The following is a 27254-nucleotide window of genomic DNA, read 5'->3' as shown; positions in this document are numbered from 1 at the left end:
AGTGATAGGTTATTGGGAATAATAGGTTTCAGTGATTGGTCTTTGGTAATAACAGTAAGACTGATGGAGGGTTGAGTGATTCTGCTTTCGTTACTCGTTTATCCTAATCTGAAGAACTATATCAAGTTTATTAGATTCCATTTAAAAAGTCACTAGGTTAGCCACTGTTTTTTTTTTTAATCATACTTGGTCACAGGGTTTTAAATAGTCACCAAATCAGTGATAAAATCTTTAGCTTAGCAACTCTGATGAGAAAACATAAGGGGATTGTTTAAATCTTTAAGGGGATAACTTGACTTTGCCCAGCCATAGCTGTGGTGAGTAATTCTCTAAACCTCCTCCTAAGCCTAAAATTGATCTCGACTCGTGAGCAGAACACGGGTACACGGGTGACTTCTTTGCATCACACACTCCTTGTTAATAAGCACCCTCACTGACACTGTTCTCACATCAGCCGCCCGCGCGCTGTCTGTTAATGATACCGTTTAAACGCCACACGTCTCTTTCTGTTAGAATGCACGTTCTAATTTAAGGGGTTTCCCTGAGACGGGTTAAAGAACAAACCCTGAAGCGTTAGACGTTCTTTTTAAGAGCGTTTGTGAACATCACCAGTTTGTACGCCCATGTGTATGATGACCACGTTTCCACCCAGAGCGTTTCCTCTGAATGTGAAAGCCAGCGTCGCTGCCAGCGTTTGTCTAAATACGGCCATGTTTCAGCTCATGCGGTGCGAGAGAGCGGCATTCAGCGGGAAATCCCATCCCGAGCACCTCGACTCAATTAGAGGAAACCCGTAGGGCGGCGCCGCGGGTCTCATTCGGAGCTCGTGCAGATGAGTTGTCATGGTAACTAGGGAAGCGTCTAACAGCTAGTTGGATCAGCCTCCTCGGTAATTTCAGCTATAATTGATATAAGGAATTAGTGTAGGGGAATGTGCTTTGGGACACATGGTTAAAATTGGCTCCAATAAATAAACAAACATATAAAAACAAACATATAAACCTAACTCTGCTTTCCTGATTAGATTGTAAACACCTTAAATTGTCATTTTTGTATTTCTGTACCAGCGACTTTGTGTATCTTAGTGAATTGTAGGTGTGGAGCATGTGTGTGTGTGTGTGTGTGTTTGTGTGTGTGTGTGTTCAGTACTGAGCTGTAAATAAATCTGGCAGTGTGTGTGCTGTCCTGTCTGGTCTGTGTGAGCGACTCTGTGGGCGAGAGGATGCATGTGACGACTATTGTTAGTGTGGACCGCAGGCCGGGGGGGGCGGGGGGGAGGATGGACACGGCGTGAAGGTTATCTAAGAGGAAGGAGGGGGATGAGGCCACCCTTATGATGCTCCTTTTTCCCATCATGCACGCTGGCTGGGGTTTGTAGAGGATCAGGGTGGAGTCCGAGGTTTTTATAAAGCCGCCGAGGAGGATTTGAGAAGTTTTTAACTTTGCACATGACGAGTTTAAACACATTTCCTGTCTTCACCTCCTCAGTCCTCTGTACTGGAGACAGGAAAGAAAAGAGAACAGAGGCAGGACGAGGCGATGACCTCACTTCCTCCTTCGGCTGAGATAGTAGAGTCACAGCCAACAAAAACGCGCCCTGCTCACTTTAACCGAGGCTTTTTTAAATGATTATTCCTTCTTTAATCAAATTTGAGCGCGTGCAGAAAAGTCACATGACCCTGTCGTGTGAAACTGACTATGTATTCAGGACAGGTTGACGTGTTCCTTCCCCCTCATGAATTTTTTATGCGCACAGCTGCACATCGCAGGTATACTGTATATTAATGCGTGTATAAATATCTATTATGTTATTGTTTCTTACTTGCTGTAACTTTTCTAAAAGTTTTCAGATGGTTTTCATTTATAACAAAATAGGAAATAAGAGCCTTCAGGGCATGTCGTAATAAGAAAACAATCAGCTCCATGCTGGTAACCTCAACTCCGCTTCATCACTCCATTCTCCTCACTATTTACATTTAATTTCCCGGATAATATTTCTGAGTGATGATTTTTTTCCCCGTAGTTGTTTCTTTAACCCCAGGCTGAGTTATTGCGCTGCACTAATGTAACATTCTCCACATGACTCTCGTGCATTTCCACGTTTCCTCCCAGACTCTTTCCTCAGAACCTGAATGCCAGCGTCGCTGCCAGCGTTTGTCTAAATACGGCCATGTTTCTGCTCATATCCCCTCCCGAGCACCTCAGGGTCAATTAGCGGAAACCCTTCGGGGGGCGCCGGAGAGAAAAATGGCAGCATTAGATGGGATTCATTTGCATGGAGCTAGCAGGTCGAGTGTGTAAAGCTCACACAGATACGCAGCAGAACACACTGAAGCTTCCACATGAACCAGAGTTATTAAAGAGACTTCGGATTTATTCATCAGTTTAAGTCTAAGGACAGATAAAGGTTTATTAATTTAGAAACACACATCCTGCCAATAATTATACATTAAAAGAGGAAACCCACCAAGGACGGGGAGAACATGCAAACTCAAGTGCACAAAGAGACAGGAATCGAACCCGGCCGGGAATCGAACCCGGACCCTGAAGGGCCGGCCACAAAGCAAAGAACCGGAACTACTTCCTGTGTCCATATGTCTATAAAAAAACCCGTAGAAGTTTTGGCTTTTGTTTTCGTCCTGAGACGCGTCTTGACTTTTTGGTCCCTAATGATCATGTGATCGATCCGTTGCAGGAATCACTCGTATCGGCCGCGAAGATGCCGCCGTGCCGCAGGACATCACCATCCAGGGTCCGGGCATCGAACCCGAGCACTGCGTCATCGAGAACAGGGGCGGGATCGTCACTCTGGACCCCTGCGGACATCCGTGTTCCCTGGATGGAGTTCCTGTGACCACGCCCACCCAGCTCACACAAGGTAAACATTCGCAGTTCATCCCGTCATGTCTTCTCCTTTCCTCCATTTCTTTCTTTTTTGTTTAATTCTTTTCTTTTTCTTTCCCTTTCTGTATGTCTTGCCTCTATTACCTTTCCTTACTTTTCTTTCTTCTCTTCATTTATTTTCTTTTGTTTTCTTACTTTTACTATCCTTCAATTCTTTATTTATTTATTTATTTATTTGATTTTACCCTTATTTCCTTTCTCCTCTCTTTCCTTTATTTCATTTATTTCTTTCCTTTAATAGTCTTTACTTACCTTACTATGGCTCTCTGCTCCTTTTTTGGCTTTTTTCCTTTCCTTCATTTCTTGAATTTTTTTTTTTGCTGTCTCTTTCACTCTGTTAATTTATTTTCCTTCCTTCCTTTTCTTTTCTTTCGCTTTCTTCAGCTCTGTTTGTTCATCTTCATTCCCTTCCTGTTTTTTTTTTCTTTAGAGGAATTTTATTGCTTGAAAAAAAGAAAAAAAAAATTTTTTGAACCTTTTTTTGCACCCGAGTCTCAGTGTGAAGCCATAAACCCATAAACCCTGTTTGTCGCCCCCTGGTGGTTAGGACTCACAGTACACTCTGTGCTTTGGGGAAACAGAGTGAGGCCTACAGCGGATCTGATTTCATGACATCGAGCGTATGAACTGGCCAAAAGAGCCGTGTGTTGGAAAATCTGCAGTTTTTCCACTCCAGGACCGCTCTTGGACGTCACCGCGTGTTTAACTGGAGTGGCTTCAGCAGCGGTTGATTTTGTTCTCAGTGACTCAGAGCTTCCACTCGTACAGGGCTGAAGGCCTCACGTTACGGCCCGCACCATTCCACTTTACTCACTCGTTTTTTTTCTACATCATCATCATCATCATCATCATCTCTGGTCAGGGTTTTTTCTCTCGTCCGCGCTGCACGCTGTTTGCTCTTATTCTCGTTCTCAGTCTGAGTGATGAAGTGCTTCAGTTAAATATTTACCCGCAGTGTTGTTTGGTTTTACATCATAACCCATGGAGTCTCTGCGTGTGTGTGTGTGCGTGTGTGTGTGTGTGTGTGTGTGTGTGTGTGTGGAGGGGGTTGGATCGAGTCCATGGTGTTTGGATGACTACAGAGGGTGAAATCAGCTTGGAAATTTCTTGAAAAAGCCTTAAACAGAGTCAGAATGATCTCATTCACCCTGAAACAGTCGACTTAACACGAGTAGAAAATAGAAAAGATCTGAACAATAAGTCATGTACAAACTCCAAGCTCATAGCCCACACTCTTGATTTTTGCCATTTAATCAGATCTTTATTGTGTGGTTCAGCACTCGGCCAAGACACAGTACTGGTGCTGATTTTATTATTTTTTACGGGAAATCTAAATGTCTCACTTTCCTAAAAAATTCAAGTTGCTAACTTCAACCGTTTTTGGAGAGATGATTTTACATGTGACCCAAAAATAGCAATTTTCAGTGTTGTAGACTCCTGAACCTGGACGCACCTTCTGATTCAACAGTTTGTCTTTATATGTAAAATGTTCTACACTGGAGGACGAGGCTGAAGGCGTCTGAGGTATAAAATATTCTGTGATGTGTTGAGGTGTGTGCGCTCCTGGAGCTGGGTGAGACGTTCCTCCAGGCTCTAACTCGCGATGAACTTCTCCTCTCTGCGGCGGAGCGACGTCTCGGTCTCCCGTTCCTTTGACGCTCCTCATGAGAGACGGTTTCATTGCAGAGTTTGATGTTTTTTTCCGACCGCACTTGAAGATCCTCATGAATAATGGACTCATGTTTTTTTTTTATATATTTTTTTTACTAAATTACATCATTCCATATGCGCTGGAGGTCTTTAGAAATGCTCCAAGTTTTAAAAGTTCCACTGAATTACAAGAGGCGTCCAGAATATTGACTGGCTGTGTGTTCATAGACATGACACTATCGTGGTTTTTAATTCGTTAATTAATTAATTCGATTTACATTGTGTGACACAAAGATGCAGGTGAAACCGGACAGGAATAAAAGCAGCAGGACTTTTCAGTGAAAGTTCTCAATCTTGTGTGATACCACTGACGCAAAGTGGGCGGGGCCATTGACATGACTAAATGAGACACAATTTATAGTAAAAGGCGGTGATCTGTATATCAGACAACTGAAGCCTATAAATAACCATCTTTAATTTTAAAAAATAAAAAATACTGTTTTAGACACAATTAAACAGTTAAACATTGAGGAGTTGTTAGGAAGGGCGGCACGGTGGTGTAGTGATTGGCACTGTCGCCTTGTGCCTCCAGGGTCCGGAATCGTTTCCCGGTCAGGCTCGATTCCCGTCTCTGTGTGCATGGAGTTTGCATGTTCTCCCCGTGCTTGGTGGGTTTCCTCCGGTTTCCTTCTACAGTCCAAAGACATGCAGATTAGGCTGATTGGCGTTCCCAAATTGCCCGTAGTGTGTGTGTGTGTGTGTGTGTGTGTGCCCTGCGATGGATCGGCACCCTGTCCAGGGTGTAGTCATGCCCTAAGCCCCCTGGGATAGGCTCCAGGTTCCTGCGACCCTGAATACAAGATAAAGCCGTATAGAAGATGAGTGAGTGAGTCGTTAGGAAGGAGTCTCCAGTGTCAGTGTTGTGTAACAGTCGGAGATAAAACTGTGACTTTACGATCTACGACAGATCAGGTCACACTTTATGTGGATGTTCCTTGCTAAGGGTGGCAAGTTTTTCTTCTTGTTGTTTTTGTTTTTTTGATAGTTCTTTTGTCGGATTAACTTTAAGAGAGATAAAAAAAAAGCACACTCTTAGTAAAGTTCAGGGATTGGAAATTAATCAACGTCAGGCTGGTAGCAATACAGTAACATCACATCACACCTCGAGGACCTCATGTACAGTATGATATAAGTTTGCATCTCCAATTAATGAAAGTTAAAGGTGACCTATTATGCAAGAATGACTGCTTCCAGTTTTCGTCTGCAAACAAAAAACATAAAAAACTAACGTCTTAGACAGCAACTTTTTGCATCCATTGTTTTCTTATTAAACAAGCACATTAAAAGATTTTGTGATCTTATTTGAGCGTAGCTCCTCCCCCAGACTCGTTGCTCAGCTCTGCTGTTCTTGAAAGGGGCGTGGCTTAGCGGGAGCTCAATTACATAGACACTGATGCAGCACTTTAGGAAAAGGAGTGAAATAAAGAGCGTCTGAGGTGTGAACTAATTCATTATATGAGCGGGATTTCAGCTGGCGCATTAACACACACACACACACACAAATAGTAAAATATGGGACCTTTAAAGTAGCAGCTCTGCCCTTACACTTTCAGTTTAAAACTCACTGATTGTGTTTAAGTGAAGATGAACAGAGGCAGACTGCTGAAGGTTAATTGATTTTAAACCCACATCAGGTCGTGTGCAAACAGTGCAACCACACACACACACACACACACACACACAAAGAGAGAGAGAAATGGAAACAGGCCCCAGGTTAAACTCCAAACTCTCACCCGAGGCCCTTCCAGTGAATTAGGCTTTAATCCTCGCTCTGTCCTGCTGCTAATCACATCACTGTGGGAGTTCTGGCTTCGACACGCTTCATAATGTACAGCGCATACAGGTTTACTCTTATTTACATCACCGTGTTTATTCTGCTGAAAAACATAGCACTCGATAAAACTGAGAAAAAACAAAGAAACTGTAACACGGCCGAACACCAGCTGTTACAGTCGTAACATCCTGACGTTAAAAAATTAATACCTTCCTGAAACCTCCTCAATCAGCAGATGCTTTTATACAAAAAGTGTTTAGACATTATAGAAGAAGAAGAACAACAACTTTAAATTAAGGTTATACAGGTTATATAAAATACCCCCCCCCCCCCCAGTACCCCCTAAAAACAACCAGCCGGAATCAAATTCCTCATGTGTGTAGACACACTGGTGAATAAAACCCGATTCTGATCCTGATTTGTTCATCCGAATGAGTTCAGTCCATGTGGCTACAAACTTTCCGCTTTAATTGGTCCAGAGACGTCACATGGGATTTCTGACATCACAAGCCAAGCTCTTACTTTCCCAATACACATACCCCCCCCCCACACACACACACACATAAATCAGCTGTATATAGAAATCTCTGAATAGTGCTGTGTTCTAAAATGTCACCCCAAATCAAACACGTGATGTAACGTGGACATCGTAGTCAGTGCTCGAGGTGATTTCTGCCGACTCTGCAGGTTAACACTGAGGGTGATAAGGCGAACATGTCACACGCACAATCACGCGAAAGCAGATAAGCTCGTTTATCAGCCGCGCATCCAACATCACCGACACAGAGGGTGAGGAGAAAGGACCAACGAGCCCAGAAAAACAGCCATGAGGAGCAAAGTTCTTCTCCATGTTGGGCTGTAATCATCCTTTACACACACACACACACACACACACACACACACACACACACAGAGGCATTGATTTTCTCCAGGGTTCAGCTTTTAGAGATAATCAACGCAAACACTGGCTGATCTCTAGACTTTAACGATGTAGGAATTCGCCTGCTCTCGACTTTGATCTGTAACTGGAGACTCCTTCGATACATTTCCGATACATTTCTCCTTATTTACTTTCATGTGAAGCGTGTTAATACGAGTCTGCTGTTGCTATAGAAACGGTAACAGCTATTGTGAGATGTTGAATCGAAACCTTCTGGCCAAAATCAGAATCCAGAACTCGGTAGCGTCGTTAATGAGATTCGGGGGGTGGGGTGTGGGGTGTAAACTTTTAAACACTGGATAGTCATCTCATCACTTTTTCCAAAAAGGACACATTTCTATTAAATCACACTTCTTTCCTTTCATTTAAATCCTGGAACAGTTACACATTTCTCTCATTTCACTCCTTTTTTACATCTGTTTGCTTTCATCCCCCTTGTTTTTCTTTTTCTTTTCTTTTTTTTTTCCTTTTTCCCCTCAACACTGCCCCGCTAACAGCGTGAGGAAACACTACACCACCGCGCGGAGTGTGTGCTGCTCTGTCGTGTAGTGCGCTGCGGTTCCAAGCAGAGCCAGAAAGGAAGAAAAAAAACCAAAGGGGGCGGAGCTGGGACACATTTTCTCCTCGACTCTTTCTTCTCCTCCTCCTTCTCCTCCTCGACTCCTGCAGCCGAGCTTTCCGTCCCTCTGCGGCTCCGCTCTGAATCAGCTGCACCCTTCCAGCTGTTCCAGAAATGACTTTTAAGGAGTAAAAGAGTTGAAGAAGACGCTTTAATCCTCAGGACGAAGATCTCAGGCGATGAGAAGGAACCCGGGGCTCTGAGGGACGAGCTCTGGATGGGAAAAGCTCTGACAAGAAGGTTAGGAGAAATCTTTGGGCTTGGATTAGTTGTGTTATTTATTAATCCACATGTGCAACATCTGCGTAATTCCGCTGTGCTGCTTGTCGTGTGAGTGCATCATGGAGACGAGATCGGATCAGCTTTCGGTCTGATGGGTTTGTTTATACAGTTGATTGTGTTCAGGATTAGTAAAAGTGGGGTTTGTGGAAGGCGCAGGCACGTGCCGTGGGGTGCGTTAACACCAGGACGTCAGTCAGATGTGTTTAAAGGGTCTGCACGTGAGCTGGATGACGTGAGATGTGTTTTTTTTTTTTTTAAGTCTTATAACTTTTAGATATTATAATGTGATACTTTATGTGTAATTAAAGTAATTAATAATCAGCTCTAGTCGATCTGCACAGGTGAGCATCGGTAGGATAAACTTGGCCACGCCCCCTTGATAGTATTTATTGTTGTTGCTGTTGTTAAGTTAAAATGAAGTGTTAATCCTCGCAAGTTTGCATTTGGTACGGTTTCGATTTTAATGGAACGAAAGTTGCAGTGTGTAAAAGTTCACTACTTTCTCCAAAGGTTCGACTCGAACAGAGAGAGAGAGAGAGAGAGGAAGAGAGAGAGAGAGAGGAAAGGTTCTACCTTGAACTTTTCTTCTGTTTTATTCTTGTTATTTTTCTCTTTTTTTTCTGTGAAAATTTAAATTCATAAGAACCAAACTTCCGAGTTCTTGTGTGTAACTGAAACAAAAAGGTTCCTCGAGAGTTCCTTGATGAGTTAAGGTGTCTTGTTAAGTCCTCACAGAACCGCACTGAGGGACAAAGGAGACACTGTGAAGTCTTGAGGGTTCGAGACGTAACCCTGTAATCCAGCCAAAATGGAAATCAGTTTCCTGTTGCGAGAACTTCTGTTTTGTGTTTGGAAATCTTTTTTTTTTTTTTTTTTTTTTTTGTTCCAGAGGCCTCAAATGTGGAAAATAAGACGAGCAACATCTGGATAATTAATCTTGCTGTGTTAATTAAAACATCTGATTGATCCGGTTTTCACGGGATGGAGTGGAGACGGCTAGCTAATTAGCCGTAAAACTCTTTCGGAAATGTAATAAAGGAATGAAATCTGTTTGGCGGTGGCGGAAAATTGAGTCCTTGTGGTCTTCGTGAAATTCATAAAAACCGAGTGTGTAACATGTTTTATTATCGGATCAAAGACACACTGTGTTTAATCTGTCGAGCGGGTTTATGAGGATCCGTTTGACGGGATTGAACGCGGTAAATATCCAGCGTAAACTTATTTAAAGTTTGGTTTCGGGCTTGAGTAGATTTAACTGAACTCAAATTCTGTTCCTTAAAGCAGCCTCATCATCAGGAGGTCAGGTAGAAACCCGAGCATCCGGGACCCGCTCGCTCGCTCTTTTCTATAAGATATTTATTTAAGGTCCTGAGCCAAAGAAGCACAGCTGTGTAGACTAAACACCCACGGCTGAACCGGAGAAACGTTTCCTGCTGAGTGTGTTTCGGTCCTTGGGCAGAACTGTGTTTATCTGACGCTGCTATCTCTCAGATGACTGTTTTGACAGACTGTTGCATGATTGTCACGATGATGAAACGTCTCTCGGTGTGAAGGTCTGGTTTATTATTAAGGCTGGGATTCTCGTTATGTGCTCACTTTTCCATGAGAGAGAGAGAGAGAGAAAGAGAGAGAGAGATTTGCAAATCACAGAAAAATGCAGGAAAATCAGCCCAGACGTGCCAGCGCTAAGGACGGTGGAATGCGTCTGAGAGATTTAAGAGGCCAAAAGTCAGAGGTTTGGCATGTTAATGATCAGCCGTCTCAGCTCAGGGTATAGAGCAGCGGACCGGGATTCAACCATCAAAGCAGCAGGTTAAACATTTCAGACGACTCTCGCCTGGGAAACAGTTTTGCCTGTGCGCTAAGGTGCAGTAATCCTCTTTTCCGGAGACGAACGTGTTTACCGTGTGTCCACGTCTCTGGATTTAAAGAAAAAAGCACGACACCAGTGACATAACACACATCTCCAGGCTGCTTCTCACACTAGGGCGGCTCACACACGTCCTGTCTCACTACACTCCATTACAACGTCAAGAAATTAATCATGTCTTATTTTTCTTCGCTGAACCCCTTCCCTAAACCTCCAGTGCACTAAAATCTTTCTTCTCTCTTAGCTGGCGGAAAACGAGCTCCAAGTGCTGCAGCCAGGGCTTTTAGGGTTTTTTGGTGAAAAGCAGGAAATATTTTCCGTGATTTAAAAGGCTGCTCTACGAGCTCCGGTTTCAAATCGGTGGAAAATCCAGTTGTGGGTTGGAGAGGAAACGATGGGAGTTTTGGGTTGTGAGCGAGTCAGAACACTCATGAAGGAAGATGGACGGCATGGCGGTCACGGAGGGACGACCGGGGAGGATGTCTCAGGCACGAGCTGAGTGGAGACCTGTAGAGATTATCATTATACAGAGGTGAGGCCAGGGGTTCGTGGTCAGGGCTGGTGCGTACCATCTGAGTTCTGCCAAAATCCAACACATCTCACCGATAAGCAGTGAAACCCAAAGGCTGAACCTGGTTTTAAAGATAAACTCAGCTCCAAGTTTACCTCAAAGAATCTGAATTATGACTGGGTTTTCATTTTAATCATTGGAAAGAGAGCAGTGACTGAAACCCGATTAAAAAAATCAGACAAAAGTTTACTTGATCTGTGAGTTTACACAATTGATACGAGTGCTGGTGTAACATCTAAATACAACAAATAGACATTAAAAACATCTCCACCTCAGGCTCGTACCTCTTCCATGACTAATAATAAGTCTAGGAAATAAGGACGGTAAAAATGATCTTTTCTCAGAGTTTAACTCAGATATATAATAAGAATATATTCTCTTTCTTCTATCGCTTTATTAACTTTTTTTTTTTTTTACCAGCTAAAGTGTAAAGTCTAGTGTTAGTGGAGAAGCTGATGGTACTGTGAGTTGTTTCAGTGTAATAAAATGAGAAGATCGCCTTAGATGGTTTGATTTTGCATTGGATTCCTCAGATCAGACTAAGATCGACACTAATAAAGCATTATATCATTAGCATTATAAAGCGCCGTTATCTCATGGGGGACGCCCAGCCCACGTTCTTGTTTCACCCCTTTTTTAAGTGCCGTGAACGTCCCAGACTTTTAGGAGAACTTTAGAAGGATACTGATTGATACTGCTGGGTTTCTCAGGCATTTAGTTTGGAATTTGGCGTTTCCATTAGATAGGAGATGGTGACTGATGGAGATCTAGCATTGCTCTGTGCATTTGCTGTTATCTTTGTCTAGCTTCAGACTTGATGGTGAGAGACTCTGCGAGAAGTTCTGAGATGTTTGGACAGCTGTGGCTGCGGTAATGCCGAGGTCGTGACCCTGATGTCTTGTTTAATGCTGTGGGTTCCGATCAGGATTGATGGCTGCAGAGTTACAGTTCTGCTAACGGCCCAAGCTGCTCTCAGAGGGTTCCTGTCAGGTTTATTTGACTACTATTTGAACTCTGTCCTCTTGTGCTTTTGTTTCTTTCTCCAGGTTATTCTCTGTGTTTGGGTAAATCCTACTTCTTCCGTTTCAACCATCCAGAAGAGGCCAGTCGGATGAAGAGCATGCTTCCTCAGAAGAGTCCCGTGTCCCCGCTGGTCTACAGCACAGGTAATGAAGCTCACACTATATGTCCCCCACCCACCCAAGCTACACATACACACACACACACACCCAACCATCCCAGCCACTATAATCTCATTACCCACCCCCATTTACCACATCAACCCCCATGGACCTGTATAGAACTTGTATCCTGTATTTCAAACAGCTCTCATGGGGGAGCCCTTGTTGTTGGGGTGGGGGTTGTAAATCAGGTTCAGTTACAGGTAATCAAGCCTTCTTTCTTCATCCTGGACAGGTGTGTGTGTGTGTGTTGTGTATAGTCACAATAGAATCCTTTGAAGTGCAGGAACGCTTTCAAGCGCCTTAAAAGGTCAGCTGATTTTTAAGAGATACTGTCTCAAAAAGAAACATGTTTGCAGGCAATATCAGTGGAAAGTCTGTTTACCGATTGGGTTTATTGTTCAACTTGGAGCCTTTTTTCACGCGTCTCGGTGAAATGCTAACCACAGGTTTTAGGAACTTTTTAGGAACTTTTGGGTTTTGGGGTCTTCTGACAAAACCAGAGACTTTTATATCTCCAAGATGACACCACACTGTCAGGTTTACTGGAAACTTACTGACTTCTAGCAGGATTTACCAATCAGGGCTGTACATTTTTCCCATTTCTTTTTAAAGGCTACTATACAGCTAGCTATAGAACATAGCGACATTGAGGTGACCGAGGATAAAGTACGACAGAAGAAAACATCTATCTATTTTTATATGATAAATTCTTTCTCCCTCATATGATTTGAGTATTTTTAAGCTATTTCATGATAGTGTTACGAATAGGAAGAAATTGCTAGCGAATTTTTTTGATTGTGCTTAAATTATATCAAATTACCGCGATCCTACTGTTGAACATCCACTGGAAAAGCATAAATGCATCAGAAATGTTGCTTTAATTGTAAAGATTCTCAGATCTATCACTCAGTATGTTTAGATCCTCAAAAGAGCCCCATTAGAGTTTAAACTCTTCTTTCTACGGCACCATCTGAGCGACTGGCATTCTTAAACACCTTCAAGTTCCTTTTTAACATCGAACTCTTCGACCGACCAAAGAACCAGCAAAATATCTTCTGGACTCTCCCTCCTCTATATAACATTCTGTAAAATCTGGTGTAAGGTTCTGCTTTGCTCTGGTATGTGTCTTGCGTCTGTGATTTCCTTTGATCAGTCTGCACCGTCTTGGAGGAATGCGTGGAGAAGCTGGTCCAAATACACTGTGCAGACAGCGAGGGTGTGTGTGTGCAAGAGTGAGAGCCCACGTGTTTAACTGTTCTGTTGTCCATCTTTGGCCCGGCTGTTTTCTAGGTGGGCCGGACAGGAAAGCTTTATTTGAACAGCCTGACAAAGAAAAAGGAGCTACAGCTTACTGCAGCATGTGTGTGGCGAACAGAAATGTTTTGCTCTACATGGACCTTGAGTCTATTTCTATATTTAGAAGCTAAAACTGCTGAGATTAAGTTCTGGGTTTGCGGATCATTAAAAAGCAGGTTTCTGTTGTTTCTGCAGTGGAGGGAAGTCTCAGATGAGCTTCCTGAAAAACCGCTCCCTTTTTTTTTGATCACCTGACACTTTGGCTTTTATTAAAAGTTATGTAATAATGCTGTCCTCAGCATCACACGTCTCACTTACGTATTGTCTTTCTTTTCCCTTTCTTTCTCTCAGATTATATGAAGTTCAGCAGCGATTTCAGTTCCAGCGTAGGCGGACCCAGCTCCCGAGGCGTGCGGTCCGTCTCCGAGCTACGGGAATTAATGGACACTTTACAGAGGAAAAAACAAGCCCTTGAGAACAGCCTGCGGACCAACGGGGACAGTAGCCCCTCCTACTTTAGCATGACCCAGTCCCCGCCCTCGACGCCCAACTCCTTGTCACCCATATCCTTGTCAAGCCCGATATCTCCCTATCAGGACCAAGCAAGACGACTCTATATATCTGACCGCCCGCCTCTTTCGGGTAAAGTCCACACCCAGTCATCTAACAGTGTCCCTCCGTCGCCACGACGCAGTGACCAGCGGGAATACAACTCCTCACTTCCTCCTCCACGGCCAATGACGCGGAACCAGTCCCAGGATAGCCTCCTTGCTTCTTCAGATGGACGACGGGGCCAAACATCAAGTTCTTTCTTATCAATGTGGAATGGCTCCGGCTCTACAGCAAGCGATGCCATTCGAGCGATCCCAGGCAGTGGAAGCGGAGCAGCTAGCATGCCATCCAGCCCGCGACTAGCGCGCAGGCTACACCGCGAGGAAGCAGGACACCCAATTCCAGCACCACGCCAAAGGAAGTACTCAGCTGGTTCTCTTACAGGAATGGGAATATCCGCTCACAGCCGCTCCCTACCCCGACTCTACCGCCCGGGGGAGTCCCACCTCACCCCTCTCGGCCTACCATGGTCCCGCTCCTCACCCACCCACGAGTCCAGTCACCAAAACGGGCACCCTGAGGTTGTCTCTATTTCCTTGTCCAACAGATCTATTTCCAAACAAGTGCCCGTACGTCAGGAAATTATCGTACCATCAGGTGGTACCAGCCCACGTCAGGCCAAGAAAATGAGCCTGACCTCCAGCAGCTCCTACTCAGATCTGGAGAAGCAGATAGCTTGTGCATCCTCACCAGTCTTGGATCTGGGTCTGGGTGAGAGAAGGCAGTCGTTCGGAAAAGCCGGGATCGGTCCACAGGGTGGATTCCGTGAGAGGAAGGGCAGCATCAGCTCTCTCAGTGGGAAAGAAGAACTCCAGGATTATCATCAGAGACAGAGGGACGAGAGACTTCGCGAGCAGGAGGTGGAGAGACTGGTGAGGAAATTTGTCATTTAAAAAAATTTATTAAAAAGTCATATCGAACTAGTAACATGTTTGTTTACGATCGTTTGTTTTGACGGGGAAACAGTAATTGAGAAAACAGCGTTGTTAGGAAATGAGAATTCTAGCCGTCGAGCATGGACACTACCTAATCCTACATTTGATCTAGCGACTTTAGTACAGACATTAAGAAGAAGGCGACAATCATGACGATGAAGCAAAAGCATTAGCAAGATCAAGAATGTTTCTTTTAGATCTCTTAACAACTCCAACAAATTGCACCGTAATTACCATCATTTTAGCTTCTAACCAAACTTCAATGAGTTCCTCTGGATTGAAAAAGTCGTAACTTGGTAATCAAAACAAAACAAAAAAAACAGACACACAAGAAGGAAACATTTATTTATTTATGGAAGGAGTCTACAGTGTCAGAGGTGAACCTTTCCAACTGGAAACGTGCTGTAGTTCCTTAATAACTTGTTGAGCTGCGATGCGAGCGATGGTACGAGAGCTGTTTAGTGCTATTAGAGTAGATAAAGAGTACAGCGTGTGGGCGTTTTTAACAAATACAAAGCAGTCTGCGTATTGTCGCGGTGTGAGGAGATTCTCACAAGCAGCAGCCGAATGGAAATAACGGCTGAACTTGCAGTTTGCCTTCACAGAAAAAAATCATCCGTAAGGAATCCCACAGAGTGGAAATCTGGCTTTGGGAGGGGAGCAGGAAGGGAGAGGCCCACCTGCCTACGAATTAATCTCTTTTGTAAAAAGCGTTCACACACACACACACGCACACACACAATATGAAATTCCAGTCTTAATGACACACAGACGCTGGGAAATGTAAGTATTGATGCTTTCTCTGTAGTGGGAAGAACAGGCGATTCCGGCTAAGGTGGAGTCGCCCACTCCTCCTAATAATAGTCGACCCCGGACCACAAACCGAGCCCCTGCGAGTGCGGCCACCCAAAAACACTCTCTCTGGGAGGCCCGCGGTGGGGCGGCGTGAGTTGGCGGTTTTCCCCGCGCTGACGCTCCTAATCTGGCCTCTCCGCCAAGCCGAGCAGGATTCTCATGGGGCTCGGGTGGTGTTTTCTCAACTTTCTTCTCAGCTTTCGTATGGATTATTCTTTGTGAGGCCACCTGTAGCCCCGCCCCCTTTCTGAGCTCGATCCAAACCCAGAAGCCCGGGCTACTCGCTCATTAGCTTTTACAACCCTGTAGTTGTGGTGGAACATTATGGTTCTGGATTAGAGGCTTTTCCTGGAGAGAGTAAACACTAGTTAGGGTGCAGGTGGAGACGCACGAGTGTGTGTGTGTATGAATACCAACATGACAGCCATAAAAAAACACCATCAGATGTGCTTTCACTAGCCTGCGTTAAGAGTCAGGGGGCGAGTGTGCTGTTTGAGCATTGTGCGTATTTATATCAAAAAATTAAATGCATAATTATCAAATAAATAAATATTAAAGTTATAGATCAGCTTTTCATGAGAGAAATTGCTCTTCCTCACTGGGATCATGGCTCAAACCCTGACTCATGATAATATAATTAAGCATGTGCTCACACTTATACAAACACACACACACACACACACGTATGTGTGTCAGAAACCTTTTTAAACACATCGGATCTCAACACTGAGACGAAAGATGAACTTGTGAAGAGCTATTTATGTTTGAGGTGGTTGGGTATATCTGCAAGGGCGGGGTGTCCGGTGTATATACACTCTACACACACACACACACACACATACACGCACACGTCTTTAATAATGCTCTCCAGTGGAGCTGAACCAGCTGCTGTCTTGAACTTCCTAACCGTGTGACACAGGAGAAAGCGGAAGGATTAAATCACTTCGCTGGTATATTTCTGTCCCCATGCCACCCGGTGCCAGGTCTGTTTTAGGTGGCATGAGGTTTCACTCGCTGCCCACTCGGTTAGATACGCCGGACCTTTCCGTGCAGATTGAGCGCTTCCGTTAGCACCAGCGTCGATCGGTGCTCCAGTCACTTTTCTTTCTCTCGTAGTCGTCGCTATGCACCTGGACGTCCTGACCTCCGGCATCCTGGGCATGGTGAGTGCAAGATATAAGAGTATCCTACGTACAGTATGTTTTATAATATGCCTAGGTGATTGCAGCGTAGTGTACAGTATGTTGCAACCAGCACAGAATCCAAATCCAGATGTTAATTATCATTACAGGAATCCTGTTTTTTGTTTGAACAGATTTCTGTGAGTCTGTGAAACACATTTCTTACATTATTTTAAACATCAGTGATACATTAAGTGTTTCTGGGTTTTATTACCGTTTCCTTTTGACGCTATATGGACCGAATCATCCGTGCACATCTGTATAAATCAGTATACATCTGCTGGATCGTCGGTGCTGGTCCTGGCTCGGAGTTCAAACGTAGGCGTGAGCCGCGGTGTTTGCATTTCATAGTTTATTTTCATAGAAGTGGCCAAACGCAGGACTTTTCCGGCCTGTTAATTAGCATCAAAGCAGCGTCCCATGGGAGCGTGTCCTTGTTCTCGTGGCGGGAGTGGAGTGGGTTTTTGTTGTTGTTGTATTTTTTTTTAAACGCTCTCTGTCTCTGCTCCAGGTTTAGCGTCGGGTTCTGTGAGATCACAAGAATAATGTTTTGTATTAGGCAGGGAGGGAAAGTTTTCTGACCACATGACGCAGAGGACATGCCTGGAAGAGTAATCGACTCGTGATTTAGCCGCCGTGTGTGGTGTGTGTGATGTGGAGCTTCATTCTGAGTGTTATGAAAACGTTAGAAGGGACAAGAAAATAATAACAAAGGTCTGTGCAGAAACATAATTTATTTTTTTTTGGGAACAATGTGTTAAATTTATAGATGCTTTAAAGCTGGTGTTCGGGTCAGGTCAACTATTTGAGCCTTGCAAAAGTTTTGATCCCCATGCACTTTTCCACTACACGCAATAATACTCCGTTTGACAGAAACGCAATAGTGGGTGGAGCTTAAACGGATCCTAATACTCTGATAATAATGGAGAATAATCAGAACAATCTGACCCGATCCGAATGAGGTTGGGTGTAAACCTGTAATAATTATTTCAGTGAGTGAATATTATCCATGTAAACACTTGATCCAAACGTTTCTCTCTTGTCAGGATAAATATATTCTTCCTTTACACGTTTGCCCCATGTGGGGGTAACATTAGGTGACTTCAGCTTCCATTCCTGATCAGTGAGAACAAACATCTCTCGCCTTCCAGTCTCTATTTCAGACTCTCTGACTGAGGAAGGCGCTCTAATTGGCTCACATTTAATACGCATTATAGCCTCTAACCAATCATAGATAAGTCTGAGTTCTTGTAACTGTGAAGCCCGGTGGTGGCAGCATCATATTCCACACCATATGGTTTCTTCTTATGATTAATCCCTGTTTAACCCGGTATATTCTTTATTAATGGTGCTCTGTTGAATTTGAAATTATTAATGATTATTTTAATTTATTATTTTCATCATCTCTCCTTCCTACAGGAGCGTCAGCGTCTGGAAACCATCCTGAGTCTGTGCTCGGAGCGAGATCAGAGCGGCTCAGCCGTGGCCGACCTCCAGAAGATCAATAAAGAGCTGGAGAAGCTGCAGGTGTCTGAGGACGAGTCCATATTTTCCGACTCTGCGGAGAACGGATACGGCTCGGGGGCTTTGGAATGCCAGGTCATGGAGGAGCGCCAGGTACGCCAGCGTCGTTCCAGCGGTCAGCGAGATATCAGGGCGGAGTCACCTGCTGGGAGTCTTCACGGCTCCGCCCCCAGCCCGTCTCCTCGACAGATGCGGAATAACAAGGTGGGGGGGAGTTGTCCAGACAGGGTTTTTTTTCAGTTAATAGGTCCCGCCCACTGAATAGTTGACATTTGTTATACACTTAGCTAGACTCTAAGCAGTTCCCATGTTATCAGTGCATCGTATCTCTGTGTGTGTTTTGGGAAAGATATAAACATCAATACGATCACATGAACTATGTGGTATCAAAAATTCAAAGGAGGCTGCCCTCTAGTGGCGTGGTGTAGAAGTATTTCCAAAAAGACATCAACTTAAACTAGCCTGCTAAAGCTTTGTGATGATAAATAACATAGCTAGCCATAAAACATACTTAACTGTTTAACAAACTCATAACTGTAATTCTGGCAGAAAATATTAGTGCAGTGGCCACGTAAGACTTTCCTGCTAGTCACAATCAGCCTCGGAAGTTTTTATTTCTGTTTGCTTTGCTAGCTTCGTAGCCTCTCCTGTAGTTTAATTGCACAACCCCTTTGTTAGACCTCCTGAGACTTTCCAGGTCAAGTCCTTTCTGTGTATGACCTTTTTAGGCATGCGTATACACACACACATTCATTGCTTTGCACACAGACACACACACACCAGCGCACACAGGAATGTGCCGGAAAGGGGGAGGGGCTAAAGGGGAGAACTGCATTACGTGTATGTTTTTCTAAGAGATTGAGGGTTGAGTCTGGAGTTTGTGTAGTGGAATAAGTTGCATGGACACTTTATGTTGTTTTTTTGTTCCTTTAATTTTTCATCCATCTGAAGTGAACATCTGTAATCCATACATGCAGCAAGAAATGCTGGGAATGAATTCTATATGCACCATAAATCCGCTTCAAAGCTGCTTTTTTTCTTTCTTTCTTTTGTTTTTTCTTGGTCTGTCTCGACGTTTTTCCTCCTCGCTGTCGTTGTCTTTCTTCACATCGTCCTGCCGAGGGTCTGAGACTCGCGCCGTTATATAAACTCTGCTGAATTCAGATAAACATCACTGTACCAGTATACAGAGGTCACGCACAGTGTGTAATCTAGTTTCATTTTATTTGTATACACACACACACACACACGCACACACACACACACACACACTAAATTACCATGTGCAAGTTTTTTGTGCTTATGTTATTCACTTAATGGATAGTTTCTTGAAACCAAAAGCCAACAGGTGGCTCATAAAACTACGTAAAAACATTTCAAATTTACAAAAACAACCAGAAATGAGATTGATGAACCCATTAGCAAACCTTCCAGAAAACTAAACACTCCCATGTTTTGGATTAAAGTCGTAGCAAACTTGCTATATTAGCACCTGATAAGCTAGTTAGCTAGTTAATATCCTCTTCTAACAATGTTCCAAATGTAGCATGTAGCGCCAAACGTTTCAGCTATGAGATGTGCTGTTCTTATGGGGCAACGTCTGGTTCTGAACAACGGGTCCAACTTGGAAGTGCTAAAAGGTGCAGTTCATCAAATGTCCACCGGGGGCTTAGTCCCCATAAAGCCTCATGTTAAAATGTACAACAGAAATAAACATGTTTACAGCCTTGTATAAAACAGATAGCTAGATTTCCCATCCATGTGTCCATGTGGCTCTTTAATCAGTTTCATACAGACTTCTCTGTTTTGGAAGGTTTATAAATCCAGAGCCTGACGACTTCTCTTTACTTTTACGTTCTTCAAATTGATTCCTCGGTTTTTCCCACGCATCCTGATGGAGCTATGCGGTGCTTTCCTCACCAAACTGCTGTAGTTGCGTCTCTCGGGGCTGAAACTAAGAGCAGGCAGCGGGTGTAGACATCGGCTTTATTAGATTAAAAGGAAACCCAGGCTGTGATGGCCTGCTGGCACAGGATCAGAGTTTCCTTAAAATCTGCTGCTAAATACCAGCTCAAGAAATGTCTTAGATTTAATCAGTTTTTGGGAATGGAGCGATACTGTCTCTTCTGGGAAAAACGCAGCATCAGGGCCTCATTAGGTTTCATTTTTACTTTGTAGTACTGTGCAGTAAAGTACAAAGTTAGATTTAATAAGATTCATGTCACAGTTTTTCTTATACACAGAGAATCAATTATTAGTAAAATTGATAGAACAATTTACCGCAGCATCATTCTTCTTGTGAAATGTCATTATTCATATGTCATATGATGGGAGTGTTGAGGATGTGATGTCATCAGCAGGTGCCCGGAGAAGAGGAGGTGCGGCTGAAGCAGGAGCTGTCGCGTATCGAGGAGGAGAGGGTCCAGGTGCTGAACAACATGGAGGAGCTGGAGCAGAAGATCAAAGAGCTGGACAACCAGATGGACGAATCAGTCCAAGAGGTAAAGAGGAGTGAAGAGAGTGCAAGAGGGAGTGAGTGAGAGAGTGAGAGATTGATTCGGTGTGTGAGTGAGTGATTCGGTGTGTGAGTGAGTGATTTGGTGTGTGAGTGATTCGGTGTGTGAGTGAGTGATTTGGTGTGTGAGTGATTCGGTGTGTGAGTGAGTGATTTGGTGTGTGAGTGATTCGGTGTATGAGTGAGTGATTCGGTGTGTGATGCTTTAAGTGAGTTAATGATTCAGTGAGTCTATGGTGGAGAGAGAGGTAGTGTCTGAGTGAGTCATGTGTGAGTGATTCAGTGAATCGATAAGTGATTCGGTTAGTGAGTCTGTTAATGGGGAGAGATTTGGTGGGTCGTGGTCCAGTCTGTCAGGGCTCCTGTGAGGCACCAGGTCTGTGAGCTCGGTGTGAACGCTGAAGCTGGCTGTAGATTCCAAACGCTTGCACATGGCCTGATTAACTCCGATATAAATCTTCATGCCGATTTAGTCCACTTTCCCCAGGGACCGGTGCCTTCAGGTCCTGTTTGCTCCTGTTGGAGGAGGAATTTACTTCTTACCCTCAAACCTCGAGCTTTCTCCAGCAGTCAGTGGTTTTTACAGCAGGCAGCTTCTTTATGAGATCCCAATCAGGGACAATTAGATCTTTTACGGCTGTGTGAAACGCCTCTCAGACGGTGAGCTCTTCCTGGAATTAATTAGGTTTATTACAGGTCGTTAATGACGTCACCGTCTTGTGTAAAAAATTATTATAATGAACAATAAGTGTAGCTGAGTGGAGAAAGCTTTAAAAAGTTTGGATCCAGAAATGTATTGCTATAAATGCACCAAGCTATGGTGTGTTTGGTTTTCAGAAAAATTGGCACCCATCAGGAGAATGGGATAATGTAATTACATATATAATGATTTAAAATGTCTGGCCCTGATTGTGAGAAAATGATATTAGATTTTTTTTTTCTTAAATATTTAGATTTTATAAAAAATAAAAATAAAAAAAAGGTAAAGTTCAGACATGGATGGAGCTTTAACATCTTCAAACAAACTTGAACACAACAGGCTGTAGGAGGTAAAAGGTTTAACATGACAAGATAAAGAAAAATCCTCTACATCTTTCTCTGAACTTGTATAAAGGACTTTCCTGGATGGTAAATGTAACGGTGTGCTAATACTTTTGAAAAAAATGTTGTCTTAATTAAAAAATGTACAGTGTCATTTTTAATTTTAACAATAGTTAATAGTTTTGGGATAAACTGAAAAATTATACTTGTTAATAATTGTAATTGCTAATTTAGCTCTGTGTGTGTGTGTGTGTGTGTGTGTATGTGTGTGTGTGTAGATGGAGGTGGAGCGCGCTCTGTTAGAAGGCGAGCAGGAGGCCGAGGCGGCGCAGCTGCAGCAGGAGAAGGAGACTCTGGAGCAGCTGAAGGACAAGATGGCCGACATGGAGAAGAAGGTGCACTCGGAAAAGTCGCAGGTAGTTCACTAAGCGTGTGCACACACACACACACACACACACACACAACATAAGTACATATAAAGTTCCTGGCAGCTCATCAGTCTCACAGGTGATAATCTCCCGTATATCCGTTTCACACTGTACTACATCATCTACTCAGAAGGTGTGTGTGTGTGTGTGTGTGAGTGTGTGGGAAAGCAAGGTCAAGCACTTACACCTGCAGCTGTTTGAACACTCGAGTTCATTGACTTGCCAATCACAAGAGACTCTCACGCCGCAGCGATAGAGTTCTGCGCTCTGATTGGTCAGAGGAAGGTGTTGATTAATTCTCTGTAACCGGCAGGTTTATATTAATGCACTCTTATTACTACATTATCGTTTCCATAGTAACAGCTCATTCACAGAGATTAAACACAAATATTGTTGAAGTTTATGCAAGTGGTGTGTGTGTGTGTGTGTGTGCTGTGACGTAAGAGGAATAAAACGCTTAGGGACGTGTTGTTACGGGAAAACAATCAATGTTAGGGAGGAAAGAGAAAAAAAAATCTAAACCGTGTTCTTGTGTTAAAGGCGCAAAACGTATACACATAAATAAACACTAATCGATTTCATTTTTTTCGGCTTTTATACTCCATACAGTCATCACTCAATCATCTTCGTCCTCATCATCATCATCATCATCATCATGCTCTTCCTTCATGTTTCATTGCTAATGGTTGTGACTAACCCCAGGCTCCATACCAGCCCCTGCACTAACGCCTCTGCCCTGTGTGTGTGTGTGTGTGTGTGTGTGTGTGGGCGTGTGCGGCGAAGGACAAAGCCCAGCTCGATGCCGAGCGGCTTAAACTCGAGCGCCTGGCCGAAGTGCTGTCCGAGCAGCGCGCTCAGCTCGACACGTGTCCCGAAGCTCTGAAAGAGCAGCTCGTCCTCCAGCTGTCCAGGGTCAGTACTGAACCACGGAGCCTTCGTCTTCCTCCTCTTCCTCCGTCTCTCTGTCTCTCTCTGTCTGTCTGTCGCTTGCTGACTTGCTAGCTTTTCTCTATATAATTGTATAAACATTGAATCCTCATAGTGCTTGTCTTGCTGTGTCTGCATGCATCACACACACACACACACACACACACACACACACTCGTCACATCCACATGCCTGGTGTGTAATTATTTATGAAGATGCATACGCACAGACTGCATGAGCTGGAATGGGAGAAGTGTGTTTGTGTGTGTCTGTGTGTGTGTGTGTGTGTAGAGGTGATGAAATGCAGTGTGTGAAAGTTGTGCCTGCAGCAGGACACGGTGACAGCTGTGGATTTATAGTGTTGTTCTGTGTGTGATGAGTTTAAAGGTTAAAGGTCAGCGGGACAGGGGCGCAGAGCTGCAGAGGCTCGACTGGCATGCGGCAGGAGAGGACATGTTTGTAAACCTTCACGTCTTTGGTCGGCGACGAGAAACATAAAACCTTCTGTGAGACGCGGAGAGCGAAACACTGGACCTTTAAATGAAAATGAAGGAAGTGATTCTGATGTTAATGCACAAGTAGCGACTAAAATTAGCACCGGGTTCAGAAAATTTGCTCCTCATTAAAAATGCCAGTTACCATGACTACACATGAATATACAAAAACGTCCCCATGGCTTCTGTACATCCCATAATATCGGAGGCTTAATTCACAACTTCATATTTTCCATCAGCAGATGAAAGATCAAACATACTGTATACAGGTGTGTAATGTTACCATGACAACAGCGGTGTTGCATAACAGACTTGATTGGGGTAAAAGCTGTAGCTTTTAAGCATAACCCCGCCCCTGGATAGTTTTTTTATACAGAAGCACTTCCTCTGTTTCCTATACAGTAAATACATTTAATTGTGTGCAATGTAACAGATTTTTATTTTGATCAAATAAAATCAAACGTCCAACTTTTAATTTAAAATACATTCAGACTTTTAAAATTATTTTTAAACTTACATTAAGAGTCTAAAGAGTCTAAAAAATGTTCTGTACAGAAAAAAACAAACCGCTTTAATCTTCCGCAAAGTATTTGGAAAAAATTTACATTGTACAAAATTAATGCCTCTTTATTTTCTTCTTTTTGAGATTATATGCAGTTGATGCAACGTCGCCACCTGCTGGACTGGAGTGTGAAGTAAAACGGAAAAAAAGATAACGAGACGTGTACGAGACGTGACATTTAAACAATAAACAACATAAATTACACAGCGTTAATAATAGTGTTTGGGTACTTTAAAAAGGAAATATAGCTGCGTGACCTTAAGGAAGAAACCTTGAGAGGAACCAGACTCAACAGGGAACCCATCCTCATCTGGGTGATAATGCATAGCAGGGATTGATCTGCACTCATACTGTGTGTTAGGAGGCTGGAAGTTCAGTGCAACAGGAGATGTGAAGAAGTTCATATGGAGTCCAGTTTGTTATTGGAGGCTCAGGTAGCCTGTAGAAACCTCCAGTACTGAACTATGAAGTCCTCAGAGAACAGCTTTAATTCCCACAGAATCCCAAAGTGAACCCCGACCATCAGGAACCTCACAGTGACCGAGCTCTCCAGTCTTATATGTCAGGAATGAGATGGACATGTTTTGTTAACGTGTGTGTGTGTTTTCGTGTGTGTGTGTGATGCAGGACGCCGAGACATTAGAGGTGGAGACGAAGCGCTTCGAGGACCTGGAGTTCCAGCAGCTGGAGCGAGAGAGCCGTCAGGACGAGGAGAAAGAGACGCAGATGCAGCAGATCCTCCGAGAGATCGCAGAGTACCAGCGCAGCACCGTCACCCGCAAGGCAAATATCAGCCACGCAACTACCATAAAATTATCGTTTTGTTGTTGTTGTTTTTTTACTTTTTTTTTCTGCTTGTCTTGGATGTTCTGTAGGAGAAGCTTCTGGCTCTGAAGAAACAGTCCACTCAGATCATCCAGCAGGCCCAGAAGGAGAAGGAGAGCTTCCTGAAGGAGAAGAACAACCTGCAGATGATGCTGCAGCGGGTGAGAGATGCAGGATGCAGAAACACCTGGATGAACACGTGTCGATCGACGGCTGACGTTTCACCTTCAATTTCTTATTACAGGAAAAAGAGAATCTCAGCAACCTGGAGAAGAAATACGGCGAGCTCACAGGGGGGCGGAGCTTCCCCATCAACCCCCTCAGTATGAAGGAGGTACGGTGTGAAAACCTCATCTGTCAATCAAAAACATCTGGATTAGGATTATTATACAATGAGAACCGGATTGCTAAAGGAAAAAAGTGTTGATTTTATTTAAAATACATGCAAAAAAAAACAGACGCGAGAGCCAGAAATAATCCTGTCTGTCCAGAAGGTTTGGTTTTAAAAAAACAAAATGTACTTACTGCCATATTCAAGCTGTTTAATAAGCTAAAATAGTGATTAGTGATTTTTCATTAGCTAGCCACCTGAGTAACCTAGGTAGTATTTACATCTTTTTCATATTCATGCTTTAATTATTAAAGGTTCCACTTGCAAGCTTTCCTGTAGAAGGACACGCCCCTTAAGACCCCGTATCACTCTGTCTTGTTCCAGGACGGCTCCTTATTGGCTGACGTGTCTCAGCCTTGTAGTGAGCTTAGCCCCACCCACCATCTCTCCCTACTTCCTGTTGATATCGTGGCCTTTTCCTGTCTCTTCTCCTTTCTGTCCATTAAAAGTGCCGAGGTACAGCTTTGTCTGCGTCTGCGTCTGCGCCGCATGACTCCTCCCCCTCACCGCTAACGCCCTGCTTCATTTTAACAATTTCTAATATTCTTTTGACGCTTTGTTTATTTTATTCCTCCTTCACGTGAGATAATCATTAACGCTTGGACTCTCTTGGAATGTCGTGACTCTGTGACGTGTGTCTGCTATTAACCCGCATCTCTCTCTCTCTCTCTCTCTCTCTCTCTCTCTCTCTCCGTATTTTTCACATGGTCTGCTCCACAGGGTTATGTCACAGTCAGTGAGATCAATGAACTCTATACGAAATTGGGGGCAGAGACAAGCCCCGCCCCTTTCAACCTCAATGCCCTCAAGTGTCCCAGCTCTGGGTCCGAACCCAGCCCTAGTCCCGATGACAGCAGCGCCCCTTCAGGAGAGGATGAGGTGTGTGCACGCTAGAGCTCTCGGATTTGTGTTTCGCTTTTAAAGTTTCGCATTTGATTATTCATGAGCTTGTAATGTTAGAAGATTATCTGGAGCTGCTGTGGGTGTGTTTTCATATCACCATATAACTTATAAACTTATAGAAAAGAAATAATTACAAGGAGGCAAAAATCATTTTTAGCATTTTTTAAAATCCCTTTTACGATCATTTGATCACACTTATAGCGTTTGATAGCGTTGCCTAGGCAACCAGACTACATGCTCAATGCATGCAGTGACCCTTAAAAATCATAGATCATATTAAAATATATAATTAATTAAAATAAAGAATATCTCTTTAATTAAAACCATTTTTCTATACAAAGTGATTAAATAATTTGAGAAATGCTTTCTTTTGCCCTCAGACTCAGAGATCCTTAAAGTCTCTGTCGAACCCTACAACCTCGCCGAGAACTCGTACTTATCCAGTGAGCCCTAAAGAATCCTTCTAAGAGTGTATAAGAGAATTAAGAAGAACATAATAAGCAATAATTTTGATTACTGAAGGGATCATCAGAGAAATAAATGCTTTATGCTAAAAATAATGTTGGTTAAGAAAAGAGTTAATTGAGCGTTCTTTAAGGGTCTTTTTGATGATATAATTTTTTTTTGTTTTATTAATTTTAATGTATTTTATTTAACACTTTTAATAAATAAGTGTTCTTTGATCTCAGGATACAGAAGTGTTGTTATTCTGAAAACAAAAAGAGGGTTCCATAAGTTTTTTGTTTGTTTTTTTTTTTTTTTTTTTTTTTTATGAAATAGTGTTCTTAGCTCTGGAAAGGGCTTCTTTAATTAAGCAGTATAACACTCAAGGGCGTGCTGTTGTACTGGATATCAGCACAGCTGTGATGCAGTCGTAGGCATGAGGGGCTGCCCGAGTACTGAAGTGGTGC

The 27254-nt window shown here is 43.4% G+C and overlaps 1 protein-coding gene across 5 annotated transcripts in view; it reads left to right on the top strand.

The window, feature by feature from the left end:
- The window catches only part of phldb2b (pleckstrin homology-like domain, family B, member 2b), a 46508-nt gene that overhangs the window by 7999 nt on the left and 11255 nt on the right, over nt 1-27254 (top strand). The window contains exons 4-14 of one of the 5 annotated variants that reach the window (XM_053487618.1): nt 2696-2878; nt 11717-11836; nt 13502-14634; nt 18153-18461; nt 20618-20758; nt 22092-22229; nt 23025-23153; nt 24852-25007; nt 25100-25210; nt 25294-25383; nt 26161-26319. In XM_053487618.1, coding sequence (XP_053343593.1) covers nt 2696-2878; nt 11717-11836; nt 13502-14634; nt 18153-18461; nt 20618-20758; nt 22092-22229; nt 23025-23153; nt 24852-25007; nt 25100-25210; nt 25294-25383; nt 26161-26319 — 2669 coding nt within the window. Of the gene's footprint in view, nt 1-2695; nt 2879-7987; nt 8188-11716; nt 11837-13501; nt 14635-18152; nt 18462-20614; nt 20759-22091; nt 22230-23024; nt 23154-24851; nt 25008-25099; nt 25211-25293; nt 25384-26160; nt 26320-27254 lie in introns of those variants that run through there. The other 4 variants (XM_053487617.1, XM_053487621.1, XM_053487619.1 and 1 more) reach the window with 4 other exon arrangements.

Source organism: Clarias gariepinus, chromosome 26, assembly GCF_024256425.1.
Source record: "Clarias gariepinus isolate MV-2021 ecotype Netherlands chromosome 26, CGAR_prim_01v2, whole genome shotgun sequence".
NCBI lineage: Eukaryota > Metazoa > Chordata > Actinopteri > Siluriformes > Clariidae > Clarias > Clarias gariepinus.
Note: the sequence above shows the minus strand (reverse complement) of the source record. Positions and strands in the feature narration are given on the sequence as shown.